The sequence below is a fragment of the Crocuta crocuta genome, unplaced genomic scaffold (genome assembly GCF_008692635.1).
Source record: "Crocuta crocuta isolate KB4526 unplaced genomic scaffold, BGI_CrCroc_1.0 scaffold529, whole genome shotgun sequence".
Lineage (NCBI taxonomy): Eukaryota > Metazoa > Chordata > Mammalia > Carnivora > Hyaenidae > Crocuta > Crocuta crocuta.
In genome coordinates, this window is record NW_027530362.1 from 927,916 (window position 1) to 953,931 (window position 26,016).

The window sequence follows — 26,016 nt, forward strand, 5'->3', positions numbered from 1 at the left end:
TTTCAAAGACAGTTTATTCAAAGTTCTCCATCTAGGAGAAAAGAGCTATAACAATGTTTACACATGCTTTAATAACTTACTTCACTGTACAACTTGCATTCTATATAATACAATAAACCAGCAAAAGAAAATAATTGGTCAGCACTCTTTAATAATCAATTATATAAGAAGCACTGAGTAAGGGGTACAATAAGGTGGTATTCTTTCACGAGTGCACCACAGAGCACCAGTCATCTTGTTCCATTTGGGTCTAAAAATCAAGATGTCTACACCTTTCTTATTAGTGATGTGAAAGGCAATTAGGACGTTCCAGAACAGAACATGTTGCTTTTGGTTCAATTTGGTGAGCAACGGTAGAGGGGCTCTGTCACTTTTATCCCTTTCTTATAAGTATTTTTCCCTTTTGTGTAACTTCCACAGTTTTAAATAAAAATAATTTTTATGCTTGTGTATACTATTATGTCAAAACTGTTCTAGCACAGAATTGTATTAATCAGTTATTTTACAGCTAGCACAATGGTCCAAACACATTAAGGAAACAAAAGAAATTGACCACTTAGTTCTGCCGAAGTAGCACCTAGTAAAATAGCACATCAGTAAAGTTTCTCCTGCTTTCCTCACATGATGCAGAGGGACAGAGACATGGCAACAACCTCAAAAATAAGGGCAGAAATTTGAGAAGGAAAAGGACCAGTTATTGTTCTCTGTTCCTGAAAAAGGATCTTACTAGTTAGTATATTCTCCATTACATTTCATAATCTTGAAGTTACAATTGCCAAATCAGGGTAAGACTATGCAGGAGGAAAACAAGATAAAAATGACTGACTAGTGTAATTTGAATTTCTTCCAAGTAATTATATTTTCCAAGAAAAAAAAAGGCACAGGAGGTACACATCTCAATTTGGCTCAAAAATAATAAAAATTAATTTAAATAGTTGGCATAACTACTAAAACATAAAACCCAATTTCCTCTATTGTCTTTGACAGAGCTCAACACATACACACATACACACACACACACACACACAAATACCCTGATTGGTTTGCCATAATTGGGACTACACATACTGTGTGACGTTACCACACAGACTGAACCCTAAGGACCACCAAGTCTACAAAGTAGGATCTAGTAATTAATTTGAATTAAACATCTGCTTGATCAATACATTCTTTCAAAAACTTAACCTATGTTCCAAATAACTTCCTTTCATGGAACTGAAATGATTCAGATGCTCTAATTTTCAGCTGATTATAAAAGTATTACAGTAATCTTACATACCAAGAAACACCAAGAGATGAAAATTCACCTAGTATTATATCTGTGAAAACTAACTCAGATTTCACTTTGATACATGTAAACCATAAACTGTTAAGTTTCAAAAACAGTAGTTGTGGTCAAGTTCATATCCTATTATTATATCTTTAAAAGATAACAGGAACATTACTCTAATTGTAAACATAAGTCTGTACCCCAAGACAGCACACCTAAGAAAAGATGCATCCATTGTAATGATGTACCGGAAGTCCCGACAGACCTGTAACAACTGTAGTGTAACTAACTTTAACTACATTGCCAAGTAGGAGTCTGGGACATGACCCAAGGGAATGATGTTTCCCACACCACTGAGCTACTTCAGCAGCAATCATGATGGTGACAAAATACATTTAACAAGTTACACATTTAAAAAGTCATTAGAACATCTCGTTCTTGTACACTAGTATAGAAAGGTCTTCCAAAGATAAATGAGTGTAGGCCTGGTTTAATTTTCTCAGCTAGAGCCATTATTATGTTAAGGTCGCCCTCTGCTGTTAAATCAAGATCTATCTTCAGGTTCCGAAGGGACTTAAAGGGCTTTTTCCCCTTCTGCCTATAAATAATGAAGAAAAAATTTTTTTTACATATAAATACATAAATATATATAGAAAACATCCAAAAGGAACAAAACAAAGCATAATGCACAAAGGTTTTTATTCCATATGGTTTTACTTACGTATCATCTTCTATATATTTTATTAGCGTCAAGGCTTTTCTGTGAAGGACGAGTAGAAACTGCGCCAGGAAAGTACTCCTCAGAGATAAACCAGGCTTCAAATGAAAAACCTACAGGAAAATGAAGAATTTCCATAAATAATTTGCTCCAATTTTTCTTATACACCATATCTCTATCACAGTGTTGACAATGTCTGGCAGCTAACACACATTAGAGCAGCTCTCTACAGCCATTCCCTCTGATGCCCCTAACAGACCGGAAGTACTAAATCCAGAGGCCATTACGTTTTTCTGAAGTTTTCTATTTTATCTTTGAAAATGGACTCAAATTTTACATTCTACCCCAGAATATATCCCTGTTTACTTTATTAAGAATCATGATGTAATTTGCTTCCAGTTGTGTTACTTAACTTTTTCTGCCCATATCTCCATATAAAATTCAATCTCTCAGAAGTTGAGCCATGCTTATAGACTATGGTTTTAAGATTTTCTTCTCTCTCTACTCATGGGGTGTTGAGGGTACATGTGTAGTCATAAAATGATTTTATACAGCTTAAGAAGCATGGGATTAATTACGTGACTACAAATTATCCTTGAACTTTGTAGTATGTCACAGACCACACAGACCTGGTTCGAAAATTGTGAGTTAACTTAAGGATCTAATTATTTCAAAGCTAGTTCTATGACCTTGTTTCCTGGCCTAATCTCCAGAATGATATTATGACAAAGCTCTGTTATGTTAAGAAATAAATCCCATGTAATCTGTAATTTTATTCATATGTTAATTAAGCAGATTATTTTTTAAAAGAAAAGACAACAGATGTTATTATTTCAGTAGAAGTATGCTAAGTTTTACAGACATTTTGGCCCCATTAAGGCAAATAAAAACCACCCTTCCCTCCCTGAAAGAAAACACCTTGAGTTATATGTTAGTGGTTGGAATTAAAACATTTATTATTTGACCTGGGGAATAATGCATCTTTAATTGTTAGTATACATCCTATGCCCATTAGCCATTCAAAAGAAAAATCATTTTCACTTTAGAAAAACCTGAGACACTATAAAAAGACAGTGACTTAATTCTACAATGATATGTGTATATAGCACAAGCAACGTAGTATATATTAAAAAAGATAATACATCCTACTGTTCATTTTCACAATCTTGGATTTAACATTTACCTGATCCAGGAAGGCTTTTACCAGAGTGTCTCTGTGTAAAACATCTTGAAAAATATTCCTACAAAGAAAACAGTCCAAATGTTGAAATGGCTATACAACATTACTTTCCAAAATTCCTCACTCCAATCAATAAATTCCACTTCTTAGAAATGGAATATTATATATAAACATATTTATAAAAATAAGAGGTGTGTGTTTGGAGATATAAAATATATATTCGTTTTAACTCAGGGATACACTTGTATATTACTGGAGTTTGTCAAGCCAGTATGTAATTATTTTTCTCCTAAAGATATAAGCAGTCCCAAGAAAGACACGTACCTATCAATCTATTTTTGTACCCTTACCTTATAAATAAAAATTGAGAGCCTCAGAGAATTAATAAATATGATTACCAATTCTTGCCATGTCAAAAAAAAAATAAAAGCAACAAAATAAAATGTATCACTAAGATCAAAACCCAAAATAAAATAAAAGGTTAACTTTATGTTTATAATAACTTGTAATACACTATTCAGGAAGAAAAAGGTGAAAGGGTGAATGCTTAAAAACATTCAAATGGGATTAAGGAACATCTTGAGCACTGAGTTGCATCAACAAACCTATCATCAGGCAAGTACTATGAACCAATTACCCAGGACAATATCAGCTACTTGGTAATGAGTAAGTAACTAAAACATTAATGAACACTTCAGATAATATATATCTAACTCACCATAAGGTAAGCAATTTTTAACTGAAATAGTAGGGATCATCACTGAACTGATAAGACTGGCCAAGAGGTGTGTGTGCATAGATAAATAGGAAAGTACCTAAAATTTCCTAGATTAGGAGATGGGTATACCAACAAATTACAGAAGAATGAAATTCAGAAGGAAATCTAAAAAAAAAAAAAATCAGCATTTCCTGATTACTGGCTGTCTAACTGGTGGCCAATTTAGTAGTAACAGCACCCCTTTTTCTGGGTCTGGAGAGAGAATAAGCCTAAATTATTTAAGCCTAGTGTTCTGAATATACTTGTTTCATGGACTGTCTCAGTCTTAAGTAAATCAGATGAAGCAAATGTTAAAAAAGAATTATTCCCAGTGACTGATTTTTCATGTAGTGGCAGTGAGTGGTATTAGTTTTAAAATTAAAAATATCTTATGTGGAAACTAATTTGACAATAAACTATTTGTAAAAAAAAAAAAAATTAAATTAAAAATATCTGAAAATTAAATAATATTGCTTAAAGAAAACTAAAAAGTACAATATATCTATAATTATAAAAGTTAATACACAATCTAATGGTAGAGAAAGTATCATTTTTGGCTCATTTTATGCTCAGAATATTTACTCAGAATTGTCAACAAATTTTAAAAATTCATGACTTTTTTTTTATCATAAGACTAGATGGCTAATCAGTGAGGCAATCAAATATAAGTGACTAAACTGAGTAAGAAAAGTTAAAAGCATACACATACTTTCTCTAAAAACATAAAAATACTACATGGTAAATCCATTCTAAAATTCACTAAATTCCACAAAAAAGGAGTTCTGAAGTAACCAAAGAAAAAAAGTGGAAAAAATACTAAACACTTTAGTTAGGAAGAAAATGTCTGAAAGCACAAATTAATTTTGTGAACTACTATACATGTACCAAAATTCCCAATACTTGAAAACATGGTCATCACCTGGAATTCCGATTTTGACCAATTTCTTTTCTTTCTTTTTTCTTTTTAAAGTTTATTTATTTTGAAAGAGAGTGTGAGCTGGGGTGAGGCAGAGAGGGAGGTAGAGAGAAAGAGAGAGAGAAGGAGAGAATCCCAAGCAGACTCTGTGCTGTCAGTGCAGAGCGAGTCAGGGCTCAATCCCACAAACCGTGAGATCATGACCTGAGCCTAAATCAAGAATCGGCGGCTTAACCGATTGAACCACGCAGGTGCCCCAGTTAGTCACTATTAGCCTTTGCACCTATTACTGTGCCTAGGGCCTCAATGTATATTTGTTAAATGAATACTTAAACATTTACTTTTAAGGACTAATCTAATCTCTCTATGCAAAACATAGTAAGATTTAGAAAAACAGACATTTAAGAAAAAAAGTCATGATTAATCAAATTATTTCTTCAAGCATAATTCTCTTAGTAATAGTTCTTTCCTTTCAAACACAGACTTGTTTTGCTTCTACTCACAGAAGATACTATTGCATGATACCGTTTAACAACAATACATTACATACAAATCAGGAGTGAAGCTTTCATCTGTATAGATGATCGTATCCTGAGCCATGTCTTCTTCTGAAGTGGCCCTCCAGAATGCTGTCAGCTCAGATCTCATGTATCTACGCTGATTGTAAATGTGCTCGTGACATGGTGGCATCTGCTTGACAGTGTTGACGTCCACATCTATGTGTGTGGTGGGATAGGGAGCGTACATGACTTGACGGAACGGGAGCACAAAGCTTCCAGTTGAATCCTGTCATAATGAAAAGAAAGTTTAATGTCTTATAGGCCAAAAGACATGAAGAATTATTTTTTAATAAGAAAAACAGGCTTACACAAATCCATCTCTAGAAGTTTATCCTAGGAAATTAGGCATGATTGTATACAAAGTTTTAGTGATGTGTGCACTAACGCACTGGCTTAAATAGTTAAAACACTAGAAAATAAGTAAGCTTCCAAAGAGAACTGAGTAAATAAAAATGGCTTATTTTTAGCTGCTAAAAATGAATTTGTAGAACAAATGAAGTTATCAATTTGTGTTGACACAGAAAGATGTTCACAATGTATTATGGAAAAAGGAGGTTGAAATAAGTGGGGATAGGGGCAGAAAACTAGGTAAAAAGATACATACAGAAGAAAAAAAGACCAGAAAGATAGATGCCAAATATTAATGGTGGTTACTCATTAGATTATGAGATTGCGAGTAAACTTTTATTTTTCTTGATTATTCCTCATGTCCTTTTAAATCCCAATGTATATATATATTTTTATAAGTAAAAAAATGTGCTTCTTTCCAAGTATTGTCAGTTGGGTAGTCAACTGCTATGTGACAAGTATCTACTGTGTATGAAGCATTGTAGTATATATTACAAATACAATATAAAAGTTATTTTAAATTTTTCACTCATAATGCTGTAATAAACACTTTTTTTTTTAATGTTTTATTTATTTCTGAGAGTGAGAGAGAGACAGGCTGCATGAGTGGGGAGGGTCAGAAGGAGACACAGAATCCGAAGCAGGCTCCAGGCTCTGAGCTAGCCGTTGGCACAGAGCGACGTGGGGCTTGAACCACCAGCTGTGAGATCATGACCTGAGCCGAAGTCGGATGCTTAACCAACTGAGCCACCCAGGTGCCCCTGTAATAAACACTTTCATAAGTAAATCTTTCTCCTTATATAATTGCTTCCCTAGGATGGATTTCTAGAAGCATAAATAGTAAATTAAGTCTCTGAACATCTGTATTTATCTTTTATTTTAGAGAGACAGAGAGAGGGAGAACGTATGTACGCATGCATGCACATGAATGGGGAGCAGCAGAGGTAAAGACAGAGAGAATCTTAAGCAGGATCCATGCTCAGTGTGGAACTGGATACAGGGCTTCGTCCCACAACCCTGGGATCCTGACCTAAGTTGAAATCAAGAGTCACACACTCAAATGACTAAGCCAACCAGGCATCCCAATCTTTTTTTTTTTTTTTTACAAATAGTTTATTGTCAAATTAGTTTCCACATAACACCCAGGGCTCATCCCAAGTGCTCTCCTCCATGCCCATCCCCCCCTTCCCCCCACATCCATCACTCCTCAGTTTTTGTCAGCATTCAAGAGTCTCTCATGGTTTGCCTCTCTCCCTTTCCCCCACCATTTCCCCCCTTCTTCTCCCCCTTGTTCCTCCGTCAAGTTCCTCCTAATCCTCCTATACGTGCAAACATATGATATTTCTCCTTCTCTGCCTGACTTATTTCGCTCAGCATAACACCCTCAAGGTCCATCCATGTTGCTACACATGGCCAGATTTCATTGTTTCTCATTGCCACGTAGTATTCCATGGTATAGATAAACCACAGCTTCTTGATCCATTCATCTGTTGATGGACACTTAGGCTCTTTCCATGTTTTGGCTATTGTTGAGAGTGCTGCTATGAACATTGGGGTACATGTGCTCCTATGCATCAGCATTTCTGTATCCCTTGGGTAAATTCCTAGCAGTGCTATTGCTGGGTCATAGGGGAGTTCTATTGTTAGTTTCCTGAGGAATCTCCACACTGTTTTCCAGAGGGGTTGTACCAGTTTACATTCCCACCAACAGTGTAGGAGGGCAGGCACCCCAATCTTTGAACATCTTTAAGGCTCTTGACAAATAATGTTCCAGCATTTCTGAAAGGCTTAACAATTTATACTTATATGGAAAACTCTTAACAAGTATTTTTCATTAGATTATAGTTTCAAGCTTTCCTCATCACAACTGGTATAGGTCCCTTTTAGGGATAAAAGTACATAATTAAATGAGAAGGTACTGAGAAAAAAAGTACTAAGTGCCTTATTATGCCTTTGATAAAAAGAAGTTCTAATTTTCAGATCTGTACAATTCAAATTGGAAATAAGTTTCCCTTAAGTATTTTCTGTATTATTCTGAGCTCACAGCATGCACACTATTAAAAATGCAAAAGCTGAATATGATTTTTATTTGCCACAACTTTTAATAAGTTTTGTTTCATTTTGCTATGTATAGATCCTCAAGAAAGCATTCACTATAAGAATCACATAACCATTAGGCAATCTACCTTCTTACATCTTCTGACTAATTGAAACATCAATGATAGATTCAATAAAGTAACTGTTTTCCCTGTAATTATTGAAAATAATTGCTAATTTACATTTATCTGCCTTGCTCCTTGAAAAGCGGACTCAAATAGTCAGAGAAAGACAAGTACCATATGATTTCACCCATCTGTGGAATTTAAGAAACAAAACAAGTTAACAAAAAAAAATCCAGACAAACCAAAAAACAGATTCTTAACTATAGAGAACAAACTGATGGTTATTGGAGGGGGGGTGGGAGGATGGGTAAAATAGGTGATGGGGATTAAGAGTACATTTACCATGATAAAACACTGAATGTAAAGAATTACTGGAACACTATACTGTATAACTAAAATGAGTATAATGCTGTATGGTAACTATACTGGAATTAAAAAGAAAAATAAATAAAAGAAAAATGTAAAATAATTTAAAACTATATACATGTGAATACATATATACATATTGTTCAAATCCTATATACAATGCTGAAGACAGGAAGCAGCTTTAAATTTTTTTTAATAAATGAATACAGTACATAAACAAAAATGCTAACACAAAAATTCAAATCCTTTTCAGAAAAAAAGTACCTATTTTAGATGTGCAATCTGATTCAGCCACACATTTTTTTTAATGTTTTATTTACTTTTGAGAGAGAGAGAGAGAGCAAGTACTGAAGGGGCAGAGAGAAAGGGGGACACAGAATCTGAAGCAGGCTCCTGGCTCTGAGCTGTCAGCACAGAGCCCAATGAGGGGCTCAAACTCATGAACCACGTGATCATGACCAGAGCCAAAGTTAGATGTTTAACCAACTGAGCCACCCATGCACCCCAGATTCAAATAATCAACAAATAATCCTGGGGCTAGACAGGCAGCTATAGGAAACCAAACAGACACACACACGCAAAGATATTCTAAGCTGTTTCACTCATACTTATAAATATGTAAGACATATACTGTGCTCAGACTTGTGTATAGGATCAGCTCCTTGGCATATAAACATGAGATGCATGGCATGCTAATATTTAAAGTACATTTATAAAGAGTGTCAAAAATGATTTTACAAAGTTGCTTTCACTTGTGACAAATGGAAACTATACCTTTAGCAGGCCTTGTACAAAGAGCCCTGACTCATATTTAAATGAGGATTCTGCTTCACATAATCTGGAACATTTTCTCTCTGCTGGAGTCAGAAAAAGGCATAATGTTCTTACTATCTGTAAAAAAAAAAAAATTAGCATTAAAATAGGAAATTAAAAGGCCATTGGTATGCTTATGAAAGAAATGTGAATAGGAACTTCAGCCATTACTGTCAATAAAATACATCCTGAGAAAAAAGCATTCCTTAGTCACCAGGAGTAGTCCATGGGACATAATATTTGTTGCTTAAAATAGGAATTCTGTGGTCAAGTAAGCTTGGGAAATAGTGGTAAATGTACTATATGATATCTCAAAACCTTTAGCATTGGAATATATATTGTGACTTTCTGGGTGATTGATATAACATGCATACTTTATCCAATTATTATATATATATAAATAATATGTATGTATATATATGTATATATATAAATAATATGTATATATATATAATTGATCATGGAAACTTTACATTTCAGTACAAACTAATGACTTAATATAACTATTAATTCCACCTCCACCCAGCAGCAAGTATTTTTCAACAAAAGAAATAAACAATTTTGGACAAGAAAACTAAATGCAGTTAAATTAGGCAGAATTATAGCTTCTGTTGAGCAGTTCCACATGTAAAATCCCATTCTAATCAATATAAGGAGTGTCCAAATCCTTCAAGTGAATGACAATTCTATCAAATTTGATTTAAAATAAGCAAGCCACTGGTTGGAGTCTAGAAATCTGGAATTCTAACAGGATTTGATCTATAGCTCTATTAGGAAAAGTAAAAAGCTATGTTAAGTATGTTGGGATTCAGACTGTCTCAGAGTTTTTATATTTTAAAGTAGTGGCTTTCAATATAGAGTGATGGCAGCCTTTTTCTCAAATTAAAAAGATAAAAGAGAAGTGATTACTCCAGAAGAGGATGTGCAATGAAAAAAAAATGTTTTAAAATACACAGGGCCCCAACCACAGAGCTTCTTTTTCCAGAAAGCTACTGGGAAGTCCTTCTGTGAAACCTGAAGGTTCTGGTTGACACAGAGGGAAAACTGCCTTCTTGGGGTAACAGATGTAATAATAAATCACTAGACCAGCATAATAACACAGGTGTACTAACCTCTCATGATAATACTAGATAATAATAGATGCACTAACCTCTCATAAATGGATGTATGGAAAAATGTTAATTTTGATAAATTAAGGGTCATGCAAGCATACAGGGTAGCTATCTAGAGAAAAACATTACAAATATATTTTCAAGTAAATAATCATTCCTAACACATTTCCTGTGTAAAATATAAAAAGAAAAATCAGGTTTGCTTAAATTGATACTTATGTACAATATATTTCTTTCTAGTTAACAGTCAGTGAAGAAAAGTACAAAATCCCTTAGTTTAGTGCCTAATGTTTGGAAAGGTAACTTCATTAATTCTTTATTAACTCATATAGCACTGAAGGAAGTGGTCGCAGACATTACTGAGTAAAACATAACTTCCGCTAACCATTGAACAGCAGTAGGTCCCTAAAAGAAACAGATTTAGTAAGAAAATAAGGTAAGAAATCAAAACGAATAATTAGATAACATTTCTTTGGCGTTAGTATCACAAGTACATGATTATCTTCATATTTCTTAAAAGTGACATCAGAAAATAGAAGACAAACGTTTTTTTAAAATACCTTATTTTAATGAAATTCTCAAAACCATTTATACAATACTGAGAACTATATCAAATGAATTATCAAAATGAAACTGATAAATGATTTCCTCTTTAAACAGTTTATTTCAATTTACTTCTGCACAGGGTGTCACAGTAATTTGGCTTGACTGCAACCTAACTTTTAAAGCACAATCCATAATAGGTTAGCAGTATTAAGAAGTGAGATTATTTGCTGGATTATAAAATAAGTTACCTTATTTACTTTTTCTGCACTGCTACCTACTACAACAGAACAGCCGCAGGTCTGCAAGTGTGAGCTAATGGCACTGCAAGGTGGAGAAAAAAGATGAAAAACATTGGCTGTAAAACAATTTCACAAACTAAACAAAAAAGGGCAAGTGAACTTCAAGTAACAGACTAGCTTTACATGATCAATGACAAAGCTGTAGGTAAAATTACCAACTTTTATTTCCATAGTACTTTTATGTTTTCCATAGGCCTTTCAGACAGATTCACCCATTTGAACTTAAAACCCAGTTAGTAAAATGTCACCATTTTATAATGAAAGAAACTGAGATGTCAAGAGGTTAAGTGATTTACTTAAAGACAAATGGGATTAAAAACTAGGATATGACTGGTGACAGTGAGCAGAAGGAGGATTAAAGTGCTTCTGATTCATATTATGTAAGGCTTCCAGGTTCAAAACACTCACGCCTCTGAGTTTCCATCACAAACCTAAGGAAAAAGACTATGGACATGAAAGCAAATATTTTATCCTTTCATTTCTCATGAAAAACAAAGTAAGATTTTACAGTAATCTACAATAGTAAAGAATCACTGAGGTAGAAAATGAGATTCTAAGTGCAGACAGCGCACTTAGTAGAGGGATAAATGTTGGCTGATACTATTGTCACGAACATTTTCCTTAGAAGAGACAGAAGTAGAAAATGTTAGCTTTTAGCTGTTACGTGCTTATACATTCTGGGCACTGTTTTAAGTGCTTACTATGATTTATCTCACTCAATTCTTATAATAATCCTATGATGTAGATGCTACTCTTATTCCCATTTTACAGATGAGGAGATGGGGGCACAGAGACTTTAGGTATCTTGCCCCAGCTTATACACAGCAATAACCCTGGAAGTCTGGTTTTAGAGTCCACACTCTAAAATCTACTATAAGATGGAAAGGATCAGTAAAAATACAAATAATTTTCTTTTCTAGGCCTAAATAACCTAGGTCCATCCACAATGCAACCTAATTCGTAAGGGTTCTGTGATATTGTGATTTGTAAGAAATATGTATTTGGTCTTTATCCACATTTCCTGTCTCACAGCTCCCAAAACACTTAGAATTTCCTAAGTGCAGAAAAAGATCAAGATGCCTTTTGTAATGTTAATGGGGCGACTTTTGGAAAACATCTAAGGATGAGGGCTGATTGCCAATGGAGCCAACCACTGAAGATTAGAACTTTCAGTTCCTCCCTCTGACTTCTGGGTAGGGGAGAGGGGCTGGAAGTAATCACCAATGCCCAATGATTTGATCAATCATGCCTATGTAACGAAGCCTCCATAAAAACCCAAAAGGAAGAGGTGTGGAGAGCTTCTGGGCTGGTGAACATGTGGAGATGTGGGGAGAATGGTGTGCTCAGAGATAGTATGAAAGCTCTTGACCCTTTCTCCAAACCTTATCCTATGCATCTCTTCCATATGGACGTTCAGTTTATCTTAGATTCTATCCTTTATAATAAACTAGTAATCCAATAAATAAAATGTTTCTGAGTTCTGTGAGCTGCTCTAGGAAATTAATGGAACCCAAGGAGGGGGTCATAGGAACTTCTGATTTATACCCAGTTGGTGAGAACAGGTAAGATCCAGGTGTCTGAAGTCCAAGGAAGGAGTGGTTGGGATCTCAAATCTATAGCCAGTCAGAAGCACAGGTAAAAACTTGGGCTTGTGACTAGTGTCTGAAGGGTGGGTGGGGCACAATCCTGTGGGACTGAACTCCTAATCTGAGAATCTGACATTATCTCCAGGCAGAAAGTGCCAGAACTGAATTACATTGTAGGACCCACTTGGTATCTAAAGCATTGTTTGTTGGTATGAGGAACTCCTGCAATACTGGCAATGGGTCCGAGAACTCCCTTTTATTCTTAGTTTCAGATTTAATGAGAAGTAAAGCAAGACACCAGAACCAAATAAGAGAATAAGATTTCTTGTCAGGCACTATGGAAACTCAGCTTCTTTCAATATTAGAAAGAGTAACATCAAATATATCACAGACATGTAACATGCAAAAATAACACAAAGCTAAGTAATACTTCAAATATGCAACACTGTTCCTAGAATAATTTGGGTAGCTATTCTATTACTTTCTTCCTTCCAAATCATCTCATTGGTGAGCATAAGAGTTCTAAGTGCTTTATCCATCTTTTATGAAAGGAAACACAATTCTTACTTGAGAAGGAAGCCTTCATGACAACTGTCACCAATGTCATCATCATTGAGAACTGTATCAGCTATCTAAAATGCACCACAAAAAAAAAAAAAAAAGTTATTCTGGCTATAATACAGCAGTGAAATAACACTCTTAAATATACAAGTTTTCTGAAGTCTCGGTCCAATAGAACACATTGCCCTCATTTCTAGGCATCAAGAATCCCAATAAAACAATCTGCAGACGCTTCTATAAACTTTCAGAAGAACAAATGTGAAAACTCGTCAGGCAGGTTAAACAACAATTTTTCAGAGAACAACTTCCTCTTCTCTGCTGTCAGAATCAGAAGACAAATCTTAATGACAAAGTCAGAGAGAAACAAGAAAAGTTTCCTAAAGGTTTTTCTACATGTGCTTAGTGTGTGATTCAAAATGTCAACATGTGATTAAGAAGACTAGATTAAGGAACAAAAGTAAACTTGTGTTAACCACCACTGACTTGTACACTGCTTTGTTACCGAAAGTACTACATTGAATACTGACTGCTCCTACAAGGTCTGGAATTCCCCCACCTCTAAGAAATACAAAAATGGTGAAATAAACTAAATATGTGTAATTCTGTCGCAACTATCCCTGACCAAAAAAAACCTCTTTTTGGCCATAAAACTCAGGATTATATGCATGTTTTTTATGAAAGTGGCTAATACTTCATAGGAATAGCATATATGACAAAGAATGCACACTAGTAAAATTGGAATGCTACTAATATGCATAATAGTAATAGAACTCAAGAGAATTGATCAGAGGTAAGGTACCAGTGTTGTTATTTAATAATAAAAGTCATGGCTTACATCTATTTCTTCAGGAACACTGTGTGATTTCATAGATGAAAGCAGCTCCATTACAGGGATTACTTCGCCAGTAAGCATAGGAATAATACTCTGACCCTGTACAAAAAAGCAAAATGAAGCAAAAAAAAAAAAAAAAGAAACATCACACAATGAAGGTATCTCCTGCTTTTCAAAAGTTTGAGTTACACCACTTTGCTTTTACGAAAGACTTACACTAGTACCTGTTTTCAGTAGCCAAAAGAAATCCAAAGAGGATTTTTGCTTTCACACACACACTAAAGGGGAAAAGCTAAAAAGTGCTGAGCACTTGTTTTGCAATGAACCCCTCTGAGAAGCAGCACATACGCTGAGGGCAGGAGAGGCCCTGCAAAGCTCCTTCCCTGGGGACTACACGAGGCAGCTCAGCATCAAGCCTCCTTAGTTTTGGACTGTGTGAGCATCTGTGCTTTGTCTTGATTTATTTTGTGCATTCGTTAGCAGGATGCGTTCTGGATATCAGAGATGCGTAAGAGGGTTATGTTTTGGGGCTGGGAATGCCCAAGCAACTTTTCCATATAAATTAATGGTAACTGCTTCTTCACTTTACGGCCATTGCAGTGTATGAAAGGTTCTATAGGAAGAACACTCTACTTTTGGATAGCAGGGAAAACCTGTATAGGATAAACAGGGCAATAGTAAGAACTGAAAGCCAAGAATGACACCCTTTAAGAGAAACACTCAGTAACATGTTAGAACACAGCCCCAAACATGTCTACTATTCCAAACTATTTCTAAAGGATGTACGTCCTATTTAAAACTCATATTCATTCTTCTAGGAATGATTTTCTTTAGTAAGAGTGGAATCATTGGCTTATCATTTACTGTCACAGATAATAATTAAATTGTCATGCCAACTTCAGAAAGGAGTTCCTTTGATATTTGAGATAAAAAAACTCTTGTTAATTAAAGGTCACTGATGCATTTTATATTTAAAAATGAGGAAAACCGGGGCGCCTGGGTGGCTTAGTCGGTTAAGCGTCCGACTTTCGCTTAGGTCATGATCTTGTGGTTCATGGTTTCAGGCCCCACGTCGGCGTCGGGCTCTGTGCTGACTGCCAGCTCAGAGCCTGCAGCCTGTTTCAGTCTGTGGCTCCCTCTCTCTCTGACCCTACCCTGCTCACGCTGTCTCTCTCTCTCTCTCCTAGAAATAAATAAAACATTTTAAAAAAATAAAAAATAAAATAAAAATAAATAAAAATGAGGAAAACCAAGCATAAAAAGGCTTAGAAATAGTCAACAAATAACTCAACACTCAACATCTACATCTGCAATAAAGTTTAGTACTCAAATGCAAATCAAAGTCATCAAACATATTTTAACAATCAATAAAACAAGTTTCCTTTAGAATTCAAGATAAAACTCGAATTATGTATCAAAAATGCAATTTTGAAATTTGTAGCTTCTAGAATGAAATTCAAAGCTCAATACAGAACATCACAAATGCGGAGTGTTGCAAATATGGATGATCCCTCATTTATTCATTATCATCACCCCTGCCCCCAAATTTTTGGACCATCTTGAATATGTAAACTTTTAGAGGTAGATAAATTGTCACATGTTCATTAATTTTTAGTTAAATACATTTTTAAAATCACATATTAAGATCAATCTAATAATAGTTTTTTTCCTTACTAACGTCTCATGAAACTCTCATTCAAACTTTTCACATGTGTCCTTAAATCTCAGTCATTCCAAGAGTCATTTTTTCAGTGACTATACCCAGTTTTTCAGAAACTTAGGACTTTAAATGTGATGCTGTCTGTAGGAATTTTATGCTAAGTCACAAGCCTCCTTGCAAGATATAAAAGGTTTTATTATTAAAAAAAAATTCATCCCGTAGTAACCTCCAAACATAACCACTCACTGTTTCTGCTTTTTAAAAGAATTTCTAAAATGCTTGTTTACAATTACAATCAACACATGCAATTCAACAAGAATAATAAGCTATAAAGTGATTTCTTCATAAAGTGATTTTATCAGATGACAGCTATAAGCATCCAAAACTCACACTGAATGAAGTCAGTGACTGATTCCAGACTCATGTGTCATCCCTAGATAGTATTTATTTGTTCAAGATTTGCAGGGATTCAATTATCAGGCAGTTTCTTTTCAGAAAGGATAACTGTAGGAAAATACTTCCTCTTAGGTACAGGCATATGTATAGTGCCATAAACCAAATCTCAGATATTTATCATAAGTGAATGGGCATCCTCATCAAAGCTTAACAAAAACATTCTAAAAGCCTGAACACAGAAGAGCCTCTAAAGTAAATCCCCCAAGTTTCTTTTCCTCCTTTGACTTCTCTAACTTGAACTTCTCAGCAGGAGGATGTTTCCCCTTTAAAAACCTCCAGCTGGTCCAACTATACAGAAGGGATAGGATAACAGAAGAGCCTTTAAAAGAAAAATAAAACTGGGGCACCTGGGTGACTCAGTTGGTTGATCTCAACTCATATCTGACTTGGATTTCAGCTCAGGTCATGATCTTGGTGCATGGGATCAAGCCCCAGTTAGGGTTCTGTGTTGACAGTGCTGAGCCTCCTTGGGATTCTTTATCTATCTATGTCCCTCCCCTACTTGCCTGCTTGGGATTCTTTCTAGATCTTTCTATATCTATCTATGTCCCTCCCCTACTTGCGTTTCCACATAACACACATGCAAATAAACAAATTTATAAACAAATAAATAAAACTTTTTTAAAAAAGAAATAAAACTTAGAAATTAATAGTGGTAAATTTCTTAAGTATAGATTTCTAGTTTGGAAAAAAAAATCCCAAGAAAAGTAGAATTTTACTGGGTCCTAAATATCTTTATCTTGAAGAAACTCTAACTCCTCCATAACTAGTAAGTACATCTAGAGGTTGGTAAAAGTCCCCTCAGTTCTTGGTACCCTGCACATTACCAGTAAGTAAAGGCCAGGCTTCTCTGGGTAAAGGGAAACATCTTCTAAGTGTCAGATCTTTCCCCAGGATTACCTCTCCTGGCCTGGGAAGCTATTTACAAAAGTACAGACATAACAATCTTGTAAAGTAGGTCATTCTATGGGGTTTTGTGTTTTCCTGGTTTAAGTCCCTGTATATTCAAATTTTTAGAAAAGTTAATTGTTCAAAGTACTATTATGTCTTGTATGCTAAGGAGAACCACAGAAAAGACAACCCAGCCATAGAACGGAGTTCAAAGAGAAGGCACACTGAGGGTGGCCAGCAGCAATGGGAGTAAAAGCAAAGAACCCTTTCTCCATTGGAGATTCCCCTTCAGAACATCTCTGCCCTGAAGTGAAATGGCTTGCATTTAATTTCCATATGGGAAACCACACCCTTGCAATCAAGCATCTCAAATACTGGTGCCTGTGCCCTAAGGACATTCAAAGAGACTTATTTTCAGCAGTCTGATCGGAAAGAAGGTGAGAATTATCACTGGCAAACTGTAATATTAAATAGATAGAAAATAAAATATAAATTGCATGACTTTTAAAAATAAAATGTGAGACTTCAAATAAATATTAGGCTTAGAACTGTGTCTGTACCCCCCAGATATCTTAGGAGTATACTCACTTCCCTCCTGTTATAACTACTTCTGTGGAAATGTCTGAGAAGTAACACTTTAAAGAAAATCTCATAAAAAACTTAAAATTTTTAGTATGACCAAGTTATTCAAAACTTACTCTATGCAAACAGAAAAAGGTAGCAAAATTACTATTATTCTCCACTTATTTAACTCTTCCGGTCTAAGATATGAAAATTTTTATTTAGTTTATTCAATATATTTCCACAAAGGCTCTGTTCATTTTCAGACTCACTCTGTCAAAATAGTATGGTGTCAAGGCCTTAAGAAAAGTAGCCCTAAGGGGCACCTGGGTGGCTCAGTTAAGCGTCTGACTTCGGCTTAGGTAATGATTTTAGGGATCATGAGTTCAAGCCCCACGTCAGGCTCTGTGCTGACAGCTCAGAGCCTGGAACCTGCTTCAGATTCTGGGTCTCCTCTCTCTGCCCCTCCTCTGCTCAAACTCTGTCTCTGCTTCTCTCTCTCTCTCAAAAATAAATAAACATTAAAAAAATTTTTAAAAAGGAAAAAGACAAGTAGCCCTTAGCCTTATATAGATACATGTCGTGAGCCTGATGGTGTTTGACAGTAAGCAATCTGTATCTTACCTGATCTTCCATTCTTTCTGTGCCTTCTAAGACTATTTTCTGGACATTTTCTTGCCTTTCCTAAGCGAGAGAAAATTCATTGAAATTAAATTTAAAAAAATATATCGATACTTGTTTACTTTTCAAAATACAGTTGTGTAATTTAATTCATGGGAAAAATATTTTCCACATTAGGGCAGAAAAAAGGGAGGGGGCAGGAAATTAATCCAACAAATTCCTTCTTATAAATGATACAAAATAAAATAAAAACACCCTTTTCTCTGCAGTTAAAAAAGATAACTTGTCAGAAAACAGTCAATGTAACACCTGCATAGTTTCACAAAGGAAATTATAATGATTTGTACTTTTCAAATTAAATAGGATCAAGTTGAATCTGGGGGCTTCCTGATTTTAAATGATTTTCATAAGCATTTAAAATAAGAAAACATGTAAGCAAACATAGTAAAACACTATTCTTTTGAAAGATACTATTTCTCCTTACTATCCAGTAAAAGCCTTATAAAATTAATTAATAATGCTTTAACAGACTTCCATATTAGTATCAAAATTATAGAGCAGAAGAGAGTTAAACTTGTTCTTCAGATCAGCCAAAAGTACATGAAAATATAAATATCACCAAATATTAAACCACAGGATTTAAAGGATGACAGCAATTTTCTCTGGCTCAATCTGCAAAATTAAAAGGAACATCTCCTGGAAACCATTTGGTCCAACCTCATTTTACGAATTTCAGAACTTGGCAAAGAAGTCAAAGAGACCAAAGGCTACATGGCCAACTGCTTATGAAACACTTGTTTTGACCTGCTTGGACCTACACACAGTACTAAGTGAAAAACTGGGTCATGCAATGCAAAAAGAAAAAAGGTTTTATGGTATGTTTCCTGAGACAAACTCAGACTCTAAAACTTATTAGGATATTCTTAACTTCTCTATGCTTTAGCTTTTTACTTGTAACATAGAGCTATCATCCCCTACCTTGAAGGGTTATTATGAAGATCACTGACATCAGACTACTAGACCTATGTATTTAATAGGGCAGATGGAGGAGTGCTTGCGTGGCTCAATGGGTTAAGTGTCCAACTTCAGTTCAGGTCATGATCTCACAGCTCTTGGGTCCAAGCCCCACGTTAGGCTCTGTGCTGACAGCTCAGAGCCTGGAGCCTGCTTTGGAATCTGTGTCTCCACAGAAGGTCTCTCTGACCCTCCCCGGCTCAGGCTTGTCTTCTCTCTCTCTCTCTCTCAAAAGTAAACACTAAAAAAAAAAATTTAATAGGGCAGGTGCAAATAATAGCTACTACTTGAAATTAATTGCATATAGTTTCTAAAAATTAGATATAAATTTATCAGAAGATAAACATTCAATGGCTAGGTTAGCATGATTAATAAGCTCAAAAGTCACTCACCTTGTGCATCCATATCCTTCCTTTTCTGATAATATGTGTTAATCTATCAACACACACTCTGTGAAGTGGGAGGTAGAAGCTAAGTTCAGTCTGTGGAAGTATAATTGATAGACCATATGTGCTCCTATCTCCATTCCAGTTTCCATCAAAGATCAATGAAACAATAATGACTCCTTTTTCAGACAAGACAAAAAACTTCACATCTATAGCTCCACTCTCTGCATTTCGGAGGATTTCTCCATTTAAGGTGTGGTTGGCAAGAAAAGTTATTTCTCCATCGCTGAGAAGTAGCTGTTCTGTCTTAGGAGCCCAAATGTGTCTTACTCTAGGACCAAGAATATTGTCCCAGTAAGCAAAGGTAGCTGCTAATAAAGGTGATTCACCACTTAGAGCAATCTCTGTCTTGGCAACAGCTGGAGATGGTGGTGGACAGAGATTCGACATCACTGCATCCCAACTATCACATTATCCAAATGCTCCAGGGATATCTAAACAATGACATACAAAATCAATAATTAGGTTCAGTCATTTTAAAGTCATACGGCAGAAACCCAAATGATTTAGGCCTATATGGTTTTCTCCTCTTCAGTAAAAAAGGATTTGAAAGCATGTCCCACCAGCTAGCATGGCAAGTACACATTAAATGCTTGTGAATATGATAAACTTATGATACATAGTATCTTGTCACCTATGTTCAGGGAATACACTTAGAAATCCAAAATAATAATGACCTAAAAAAAGGTCCTTTGGACATTAATATGAATACTACATACTAAAACTCATAGAATAGACTCTCACTGTTCCCAAACATCCAGTCTATGTGCAATTCTAGTATCATTGGATATTTCCTTTCTTAACCTCAGCAACTAAAGAGGAACAAATTGGGAAGGGGAGAACTCAGCAACAGACCACTACTTGTTGTGGACTGAACTGTGTCCCCCACAAAATACATGTTCAATTCCTACCCCCTCTGTATTTGTGAATGTGACCTTATTTGAAAATAAGTGTAATCAAATTAAGATGGGGTCATACTGGATTAGGGTGGATCCTAATCCAATGATTGGCATCCTTATAAGAAAAAGATTTAGAGACACATGGACGAAGAGGAAATGGGGCTGTGAAAGGCAGAGGTAGGAACGGGAGCCAAGGAAAGGCAAACATTGCTGGTAACTTCTACAAGCTAAGGGGCAAGAAAGGATACTTCCCTACAACCTTCAGAGGTGCATGTTCCTAGAGACACCTTATTTTGGACTTCTAGCTTCTAAAACTGGGAGAGAATAAATTTTTGTTGTTGTTTTATATCTCCCAGTTTGTGGAACTTTGTTATGGCAGTCTTAGAAACTAGTAAAGACACCTGTCAGTAACAACATCCTAAAGCTGTTAAAAGGATGGGCGGGGGAGGGGAAGAAGAAAGGGGGGGAGGAAGGAAAGCAAGCAAAAAACACAACAATCTGGGACCATAACAAAAAAAGAGCAAAAAGTCCTGTTATTCTCAACAAATTCTCACGGTACTAAAGCCCAATTTGGGGTTTAACATGACACTGAAACATCAAGATGAAGATAAATACATTTAATATGCTACTTAAATTTAAGAAAGCTGTGTAGCATTGCACTGAGTTCATTACAAAGAGAGCTCTACGCTAAATGGCTAAAATAAAAAAGCTTTAGTTGTTTAGAACATATAAAGAGCAAAGTGACTGGATGGGATACTGGCCAAACCTTCCAAACTGAGATAATACACAGAGACAAAAGCAAACAGCTCAAGGTCACAGAGTCAGGCAAGAATCGTCTTCATACATCTCAACCCACTGAAATATAACACTCTAAAAGTATATACTCTATGTGATATTAGTGTAAAATGAATCATTCTTGCCTAATATTAAAATAGAGGGGTCCCTGGTTGGTTCACTTAGTGGAGCATGTGACTTTTGATCTCCGGGTTATGGGTTTGAGTCCCAGGTATAGAGATTACTTAAAAACAAAATCTTTAAAAACAGTTGAATGCATAGATTAAAAGGTTCAAAATGAAAAGAAACACAAGAAACCATTTAAACCAAAAGAACCATTTAAGCAAGTCTAAAAATGTGGAATGTATTCATCATAATGATAAAGGATAGTAATTAATAGGTAAGTTATGATATACTTATCTTTGTTTCAGGACTGCTTTGAGAGGTAACATTTGATCTATAACTACAATTTATTTACTTAAAGAATTTTATCTGCATCTTGTCAAGAGAGTTCAGAGACTGCTGAAAAGCAGTGACTTCTATTTTTAGAGTATTAGAAGAGCATTTTTATCATGCATGTCAAGAATAGGTATACAGAACTCGGCAAAACACTACAGTATGCATGTGGAGAAAAGATTTAACATAAAGGCAGTTTATGTATGTATTGTTTAGTTCAGCAACTCATTTAGGGAATATTTACTTTTTAATGTGTTATATCAATTTAATAGTCTTAAAAGACTGTATTGGACATAAATTGTCTACCTTATTTGAAATATCCACTGTTTTGGATACAATTTAAACAGTTTACAATTACAGAATACAGGAATGTAATTTGAATTCAAACTGTAATGATGTTGTCATCATGAATAACAAACTGGAGACTACAAAATTGTATTGTAACATTTTTCTTTTGTTCTTCTGTTTTGAATAAAAAAGGTAATAATTGGGGGACCTGGGTGACTCAGTCAATTAAGCACCCGACTTCAGCTCAGGTCATGATCCCACATTCGTGGATTCAAGCCCCTGTCTGTGCTGACAGCTCAGAGCCTGGAGCCTGCTTCAGATTCTGTGTCTCCTTCTCTCTCTGCCCCTTCCCCTCTCGCAACTCTCTCAAAAGTAAACATTAAAAAAATTTTTTTAAAGGTGAATAATCATAAAAACAAAACTTTGCCTCAAACATTTCATCATTACATTGAAAACAGCAGCATTTCCTAAAACCGAACTGAGCCCTAGAGCAAAATCTGGTAGGATCACGGGGAAATTTTTACCTGACGGTGAAAATTCAACTATCACAGACCATTAATTACATTTAGTCTCATTGCTAGTCTCATCAGAAAGAAAAGAAAGGACAAGGGCCATATTGAATTGTTTAGCTTAAAATCCTGTCAAAATTAAGAAGTTTGAGAAATGAAATGTTACGGAGAAGAATAATTAGGAGGTCTGTAAAAATAATTTTACTAACACTTAAAGTCATCATCCTTGGTAAGGAAAATCCATACATATAAGGGTGGCTGAAAAAAATCAGGTCAAAACCAATCGTCTTTTATATCTATATATCTATATGTAGCTGGCTACTCCAGAAGGTTATCAAACATTAGCCATAAGAGTCTTTTGAGGGAAACCAGGATCCAAATTGGGTGACACGGTGGCTTGCCACTCCTGTAAACAAAGAATAGGGTTCATGAGGATATACCAATATACTTTCTGAAAATCATCCAACATATGCAGACAAAAAGATTATATTAATTACCATCTGTTAAAACTTCTGGCAGAGTAGTAGGTTTGAAGCTTGGCTTTTTCTTAACCTTTTGCTAAAACTCAGCCGTCTCTTCTCTCACTGGTATTTATAAAGTTGGTTGGTCCACTGTTGTAAATCAGAATTATGCCATCAGAAGGCTCTCACTTCTTGTAACCATGCTTTCAGTTTATTTTCTCCCAGCCCTTTATAAAAGAAGCAGGATCCCAAACCAGCCCACTTCCTGAAACAGACCATGCTCAGGCCAGCTTTAATGACAGTGAACTGTTTGTTAACAGGAGACTGTTTGCAACACTTTCTAAATTTTTATCAGGGGAGACTCGGAAATGAAGTTTACATATCACTATCAGGTGATCTCTTACAGATCCAAGTTTCTCACATAATAAGAAGACAAACCCACACTGCTCCTTACAACTACTTAATTACCAAAGGGCCCTAGGGCAGGCTTGAAAAATAGGAGTCTTCATTGTTTTAGTTTTTTTAAACCTCTTTCCTCCGAAAGCAAATTTTGGACTGCTAACAGAGCCAAATAAAGAGACTATTTTATCAACTTTATAACGGGGGAAAAAATCTTTAGCTCCAATGCACTGTTTCCTGCAGCAGGTTAGTGCTGGCTTAGTGCACCATCAGCAATGTCGTCTAGAATTTCTCTCATTTTTGTTCTGGAAGTATAAAAAGCAGGTATCACTAGGTGATTTTCCAACTAATTGAGGGCTTTTCCAAAGGAGCAGGGCTGGCTGAGGTGCTGGCCAAAGGTATCTGTGTCACATAACACTATCGTATTCCAAGTATTCTGCCTTCATAATATTAATCTTTCATATATATTCTGCCGCTGTGAGATTCCTTCCCATTATGTTAAAAGTTTCCTGGGGCGCCTGGGTGGTTCAGCCGGTTAAGCGTCCGACTTCGGGTCAGGTCATGAGTTCACGGTTCGTGGGTTCGAGCCCCACGTCGGGCTCTGTGCTGGCAGCTGGCTCANAAAAAAAAAAAACTTAAAAAAAAAGAAAAAGTTTCCTTAAGCGTGAGAAAGATGGTATCAGTATTTTTCAAGTTAGAAGTACAAATTAAAATACCAGACATGTTGTGTCCCCTTGCTTTGCATCACAGGTGAGCCATGGGAACAGGTGGAATGGAAAATTATCCATTGGCCACAACCAGACTGTTAGTTCACTAGAGCCTAGCTAGCAACCTCCACGGTTTCTGAAAGGGCCATCGTCTTTCTTGGGCAAGTGCATAACCTCTCTCTGCTGAATAGAGAAGACTGGTGAGTTCAAGAGGTGACTCAGACCCCCTGTGGGCACAGCAGACTTGTAATCAGGGCACTTGTTTCTGCAACAGATACCATCAGCCAAGGGATGCTCAAGTCAAAGGTCACTTCCTTTAAGTAAGTCTGTGTAACCTCCGAGCTGTGAAGCAAGTCATGACCCACACAGTAGAAGCACAACCCAGTCTAGAATCGCTCCGCAAATTTACAAGGCATCAGCAATCTCTAGAAACTTCTATTCAAATTGTGTAGCCATGCGGTATACCCGGGCCACCATCCCAACCCGCAGGATCTCCTCTCGCACCCCGACATGGTGTTCACCGCGCACCACCCTCCCTCTGGCCTTCCCAGGGCCAGGCCTCTCAGTGCCGGAGGCGCTTTTCCCTTGAATCCGCGGTGCAGGTGGTACTGCGGGTCCCTTTGGGTCTCACACAGGATCCCCGGAAAGGGGCCGGCTCGGGGGCTGCAGGCGGGAAAGCCGGCTAGCGGCCCGGGCTGCAGCCCCTGGTCTCCGTGCCGCCGCTGCCGGGAAGGCTGGGGCCCGGATGGAGGCAACTCCACTAGTCACCAGCGGGAAAACCCGATGCCAGGTCTCGGTCAGGGAGGACGAACCGAATCCTGGGGAGAGCTGCAGCCGCGGCCGCCCCCGCGCGGTCCCAGGACCCCGAACACAAACAAACGCCGGCCAGCCGGCTTCTCACTCACCCACTCGCCACCACCACCGNCCCCCGGGCCCGGCCCTCGCTCGCGATCCAACCCCTAAAACCCCTCCAGGCCGCAGCTGTTCCCCGCCTGGTGCACTTCTGGGTAGATTTTACCTGATCTTTCGCCCGTCACCTTCGGCGAATATTGTGAGAGCAAGCGGAGGGGAGAAAGGGTGAGCCAAACAAAAGGACACACCTCCTAAGCACACACCTCCAGCTCTCTCTGGACCCCGCCCCTGAAGGGAAGAAACCGGGCAGCAGGGGCGGTTGACGCTTCAAGCGCCATCTTTTACGTGGGCGGAAGAAGTCGCCCCTTAACTTCGTTTTCCTCATGGGACGCCGTAGGTACGTCTTTGAGTTTTCGATTTGCATTTACGTGAACGCGGGAGGCGAGTGCAAGTGGGCGGGTCGCTTTTGCTCCATTCCTTTGTTCAATGATGGGTTCGGTGGAAAGGGGGAGTAAGGTGTTAGTGCTTTTTGTAATGAGGTAGGCTCCTGAGCCTCGAAAAAACAGAGTTGGTAGTTGTGAATGGTTTTGTTGTGTGCTCTGGCAGATAGTGTGTGTTGAATTAATGGATTTATTTTTTCCTTGTGACACTATTAAGTGTGCTGTAACTTCACCTCAAGTCTGGTTAGGTAATTTCCTTTTCCCACAAAACCTAGTCACCACAGTGTTGTCTTTACATATCAGCATTTTCTTAAGCATGATTTTCACATTTTTAAACGTCATTTTTGCTAGTTGCACAATGTGGGGAAGTTGGTTTTTGTTTTTTTTTAGCCTTCGATAATGTACTTCATTCTGTTTGATGTGCTGTATGATTTGTTTCTAAACCTTGAGTTAGTTAGCCTTTTGGTATGCAGGTATATGTGGTACAGAGGCATAGCGCTTAACATTTTTCATCTTTAGAAATCATACAGCACATCTTTATCACTGGGGAAGAAAA

General features: G+C 36.7%; 1 protein-coding gene and 1 long non-coding RNA gene across 6 annotated transcripts in view; one reads left to right on the forward strand and one right to left on the reverse strand.

Annotated features, from left to right (window-relative positions):
- C9orf72 (C9orf72-SMCR8 complex subunit) lies at positions 1-25,238 on the reverse strand. 5 transcript variants are annotated; one of them, XM_077766101.1, is made up of 12 exons: positions 25,074-25,094; positions 22,811-23,007; positions 19,622-20,109; positions 18,219-18,278; positions 14,030-14,125; positions 13,201-13,265; positions 10,997-11,069; positions 9,052-9,168; positions 5,392-5,627; positions 3,172-3,229; positions 1,992-2,101; positions 1-1,868 (listed from the first exon to the last, which is right to left on the reverse strand). In XM_077766101.1, exons 3-12 carry the CDS (start codon positions 20,063-20,065, stop codon positions 1,682-1,684), a joined length of 1,446 nt encoding a protein of 481 aa, XP_077622227.1. In that variant the 5' UTR covers positions 20,066-20,109; positions 22,811-23,007; positions 25,074-25,094; the 3' UTR covers positions 1-1,681. The 5 variants fall into 5 exon arrangements, with proteins under 5 accessions (XP_077622227.1, XP_077622226.1, XP_077622229.1 ...); XM_077766100.1 differs by lacking the exon at positions 25,074-25,094 and adding an exon at positions 23,099-23,209; XM_077766103.1 differs by lacking the exons at positions 22,811-23,007; positions 25,074-25,094 and adding an exon at positions 25,187-25,238.
- LOC144233275 (uncharacterized) overlaps positions 25,149-26,016 on the forward strand; it is a 6,698-nt gene continuing 5,830 nt past the window's right edge. The window contains exon 1 of the long non-coding RNA XR_013335633.1: positions 25,149-25,417. This is a non-coding gene — a long non-coding RNA (uncharacterized LOC144233275). The remainder of the gene's footprint in view (positions 25,418-26,016) is intronic.

Coding starts and splice junctions, on each gene's coding strand:
- C9orf72 (XM_077766103.1), bottom strand. CDS start 20,065: ATGTCGAATCTCTGTCCACCACCATCTCCAGCTGTTGCCAAGACAGAG. Junction 14,126..18,218: donor CAGAAAGAATGGAAGATCAG/GTAAGATACAGA, acceptor TTTTTTGTACAG/GGTCAGAGTATTATTCCTAT. Junction 2,102..3,171: donor TAAAAGCCTTCCTGGATCAG/GTAAATGTTAAA, acceptor ATTTTCCTGTAG/GTTTTTCATTTGAAGCCTGG.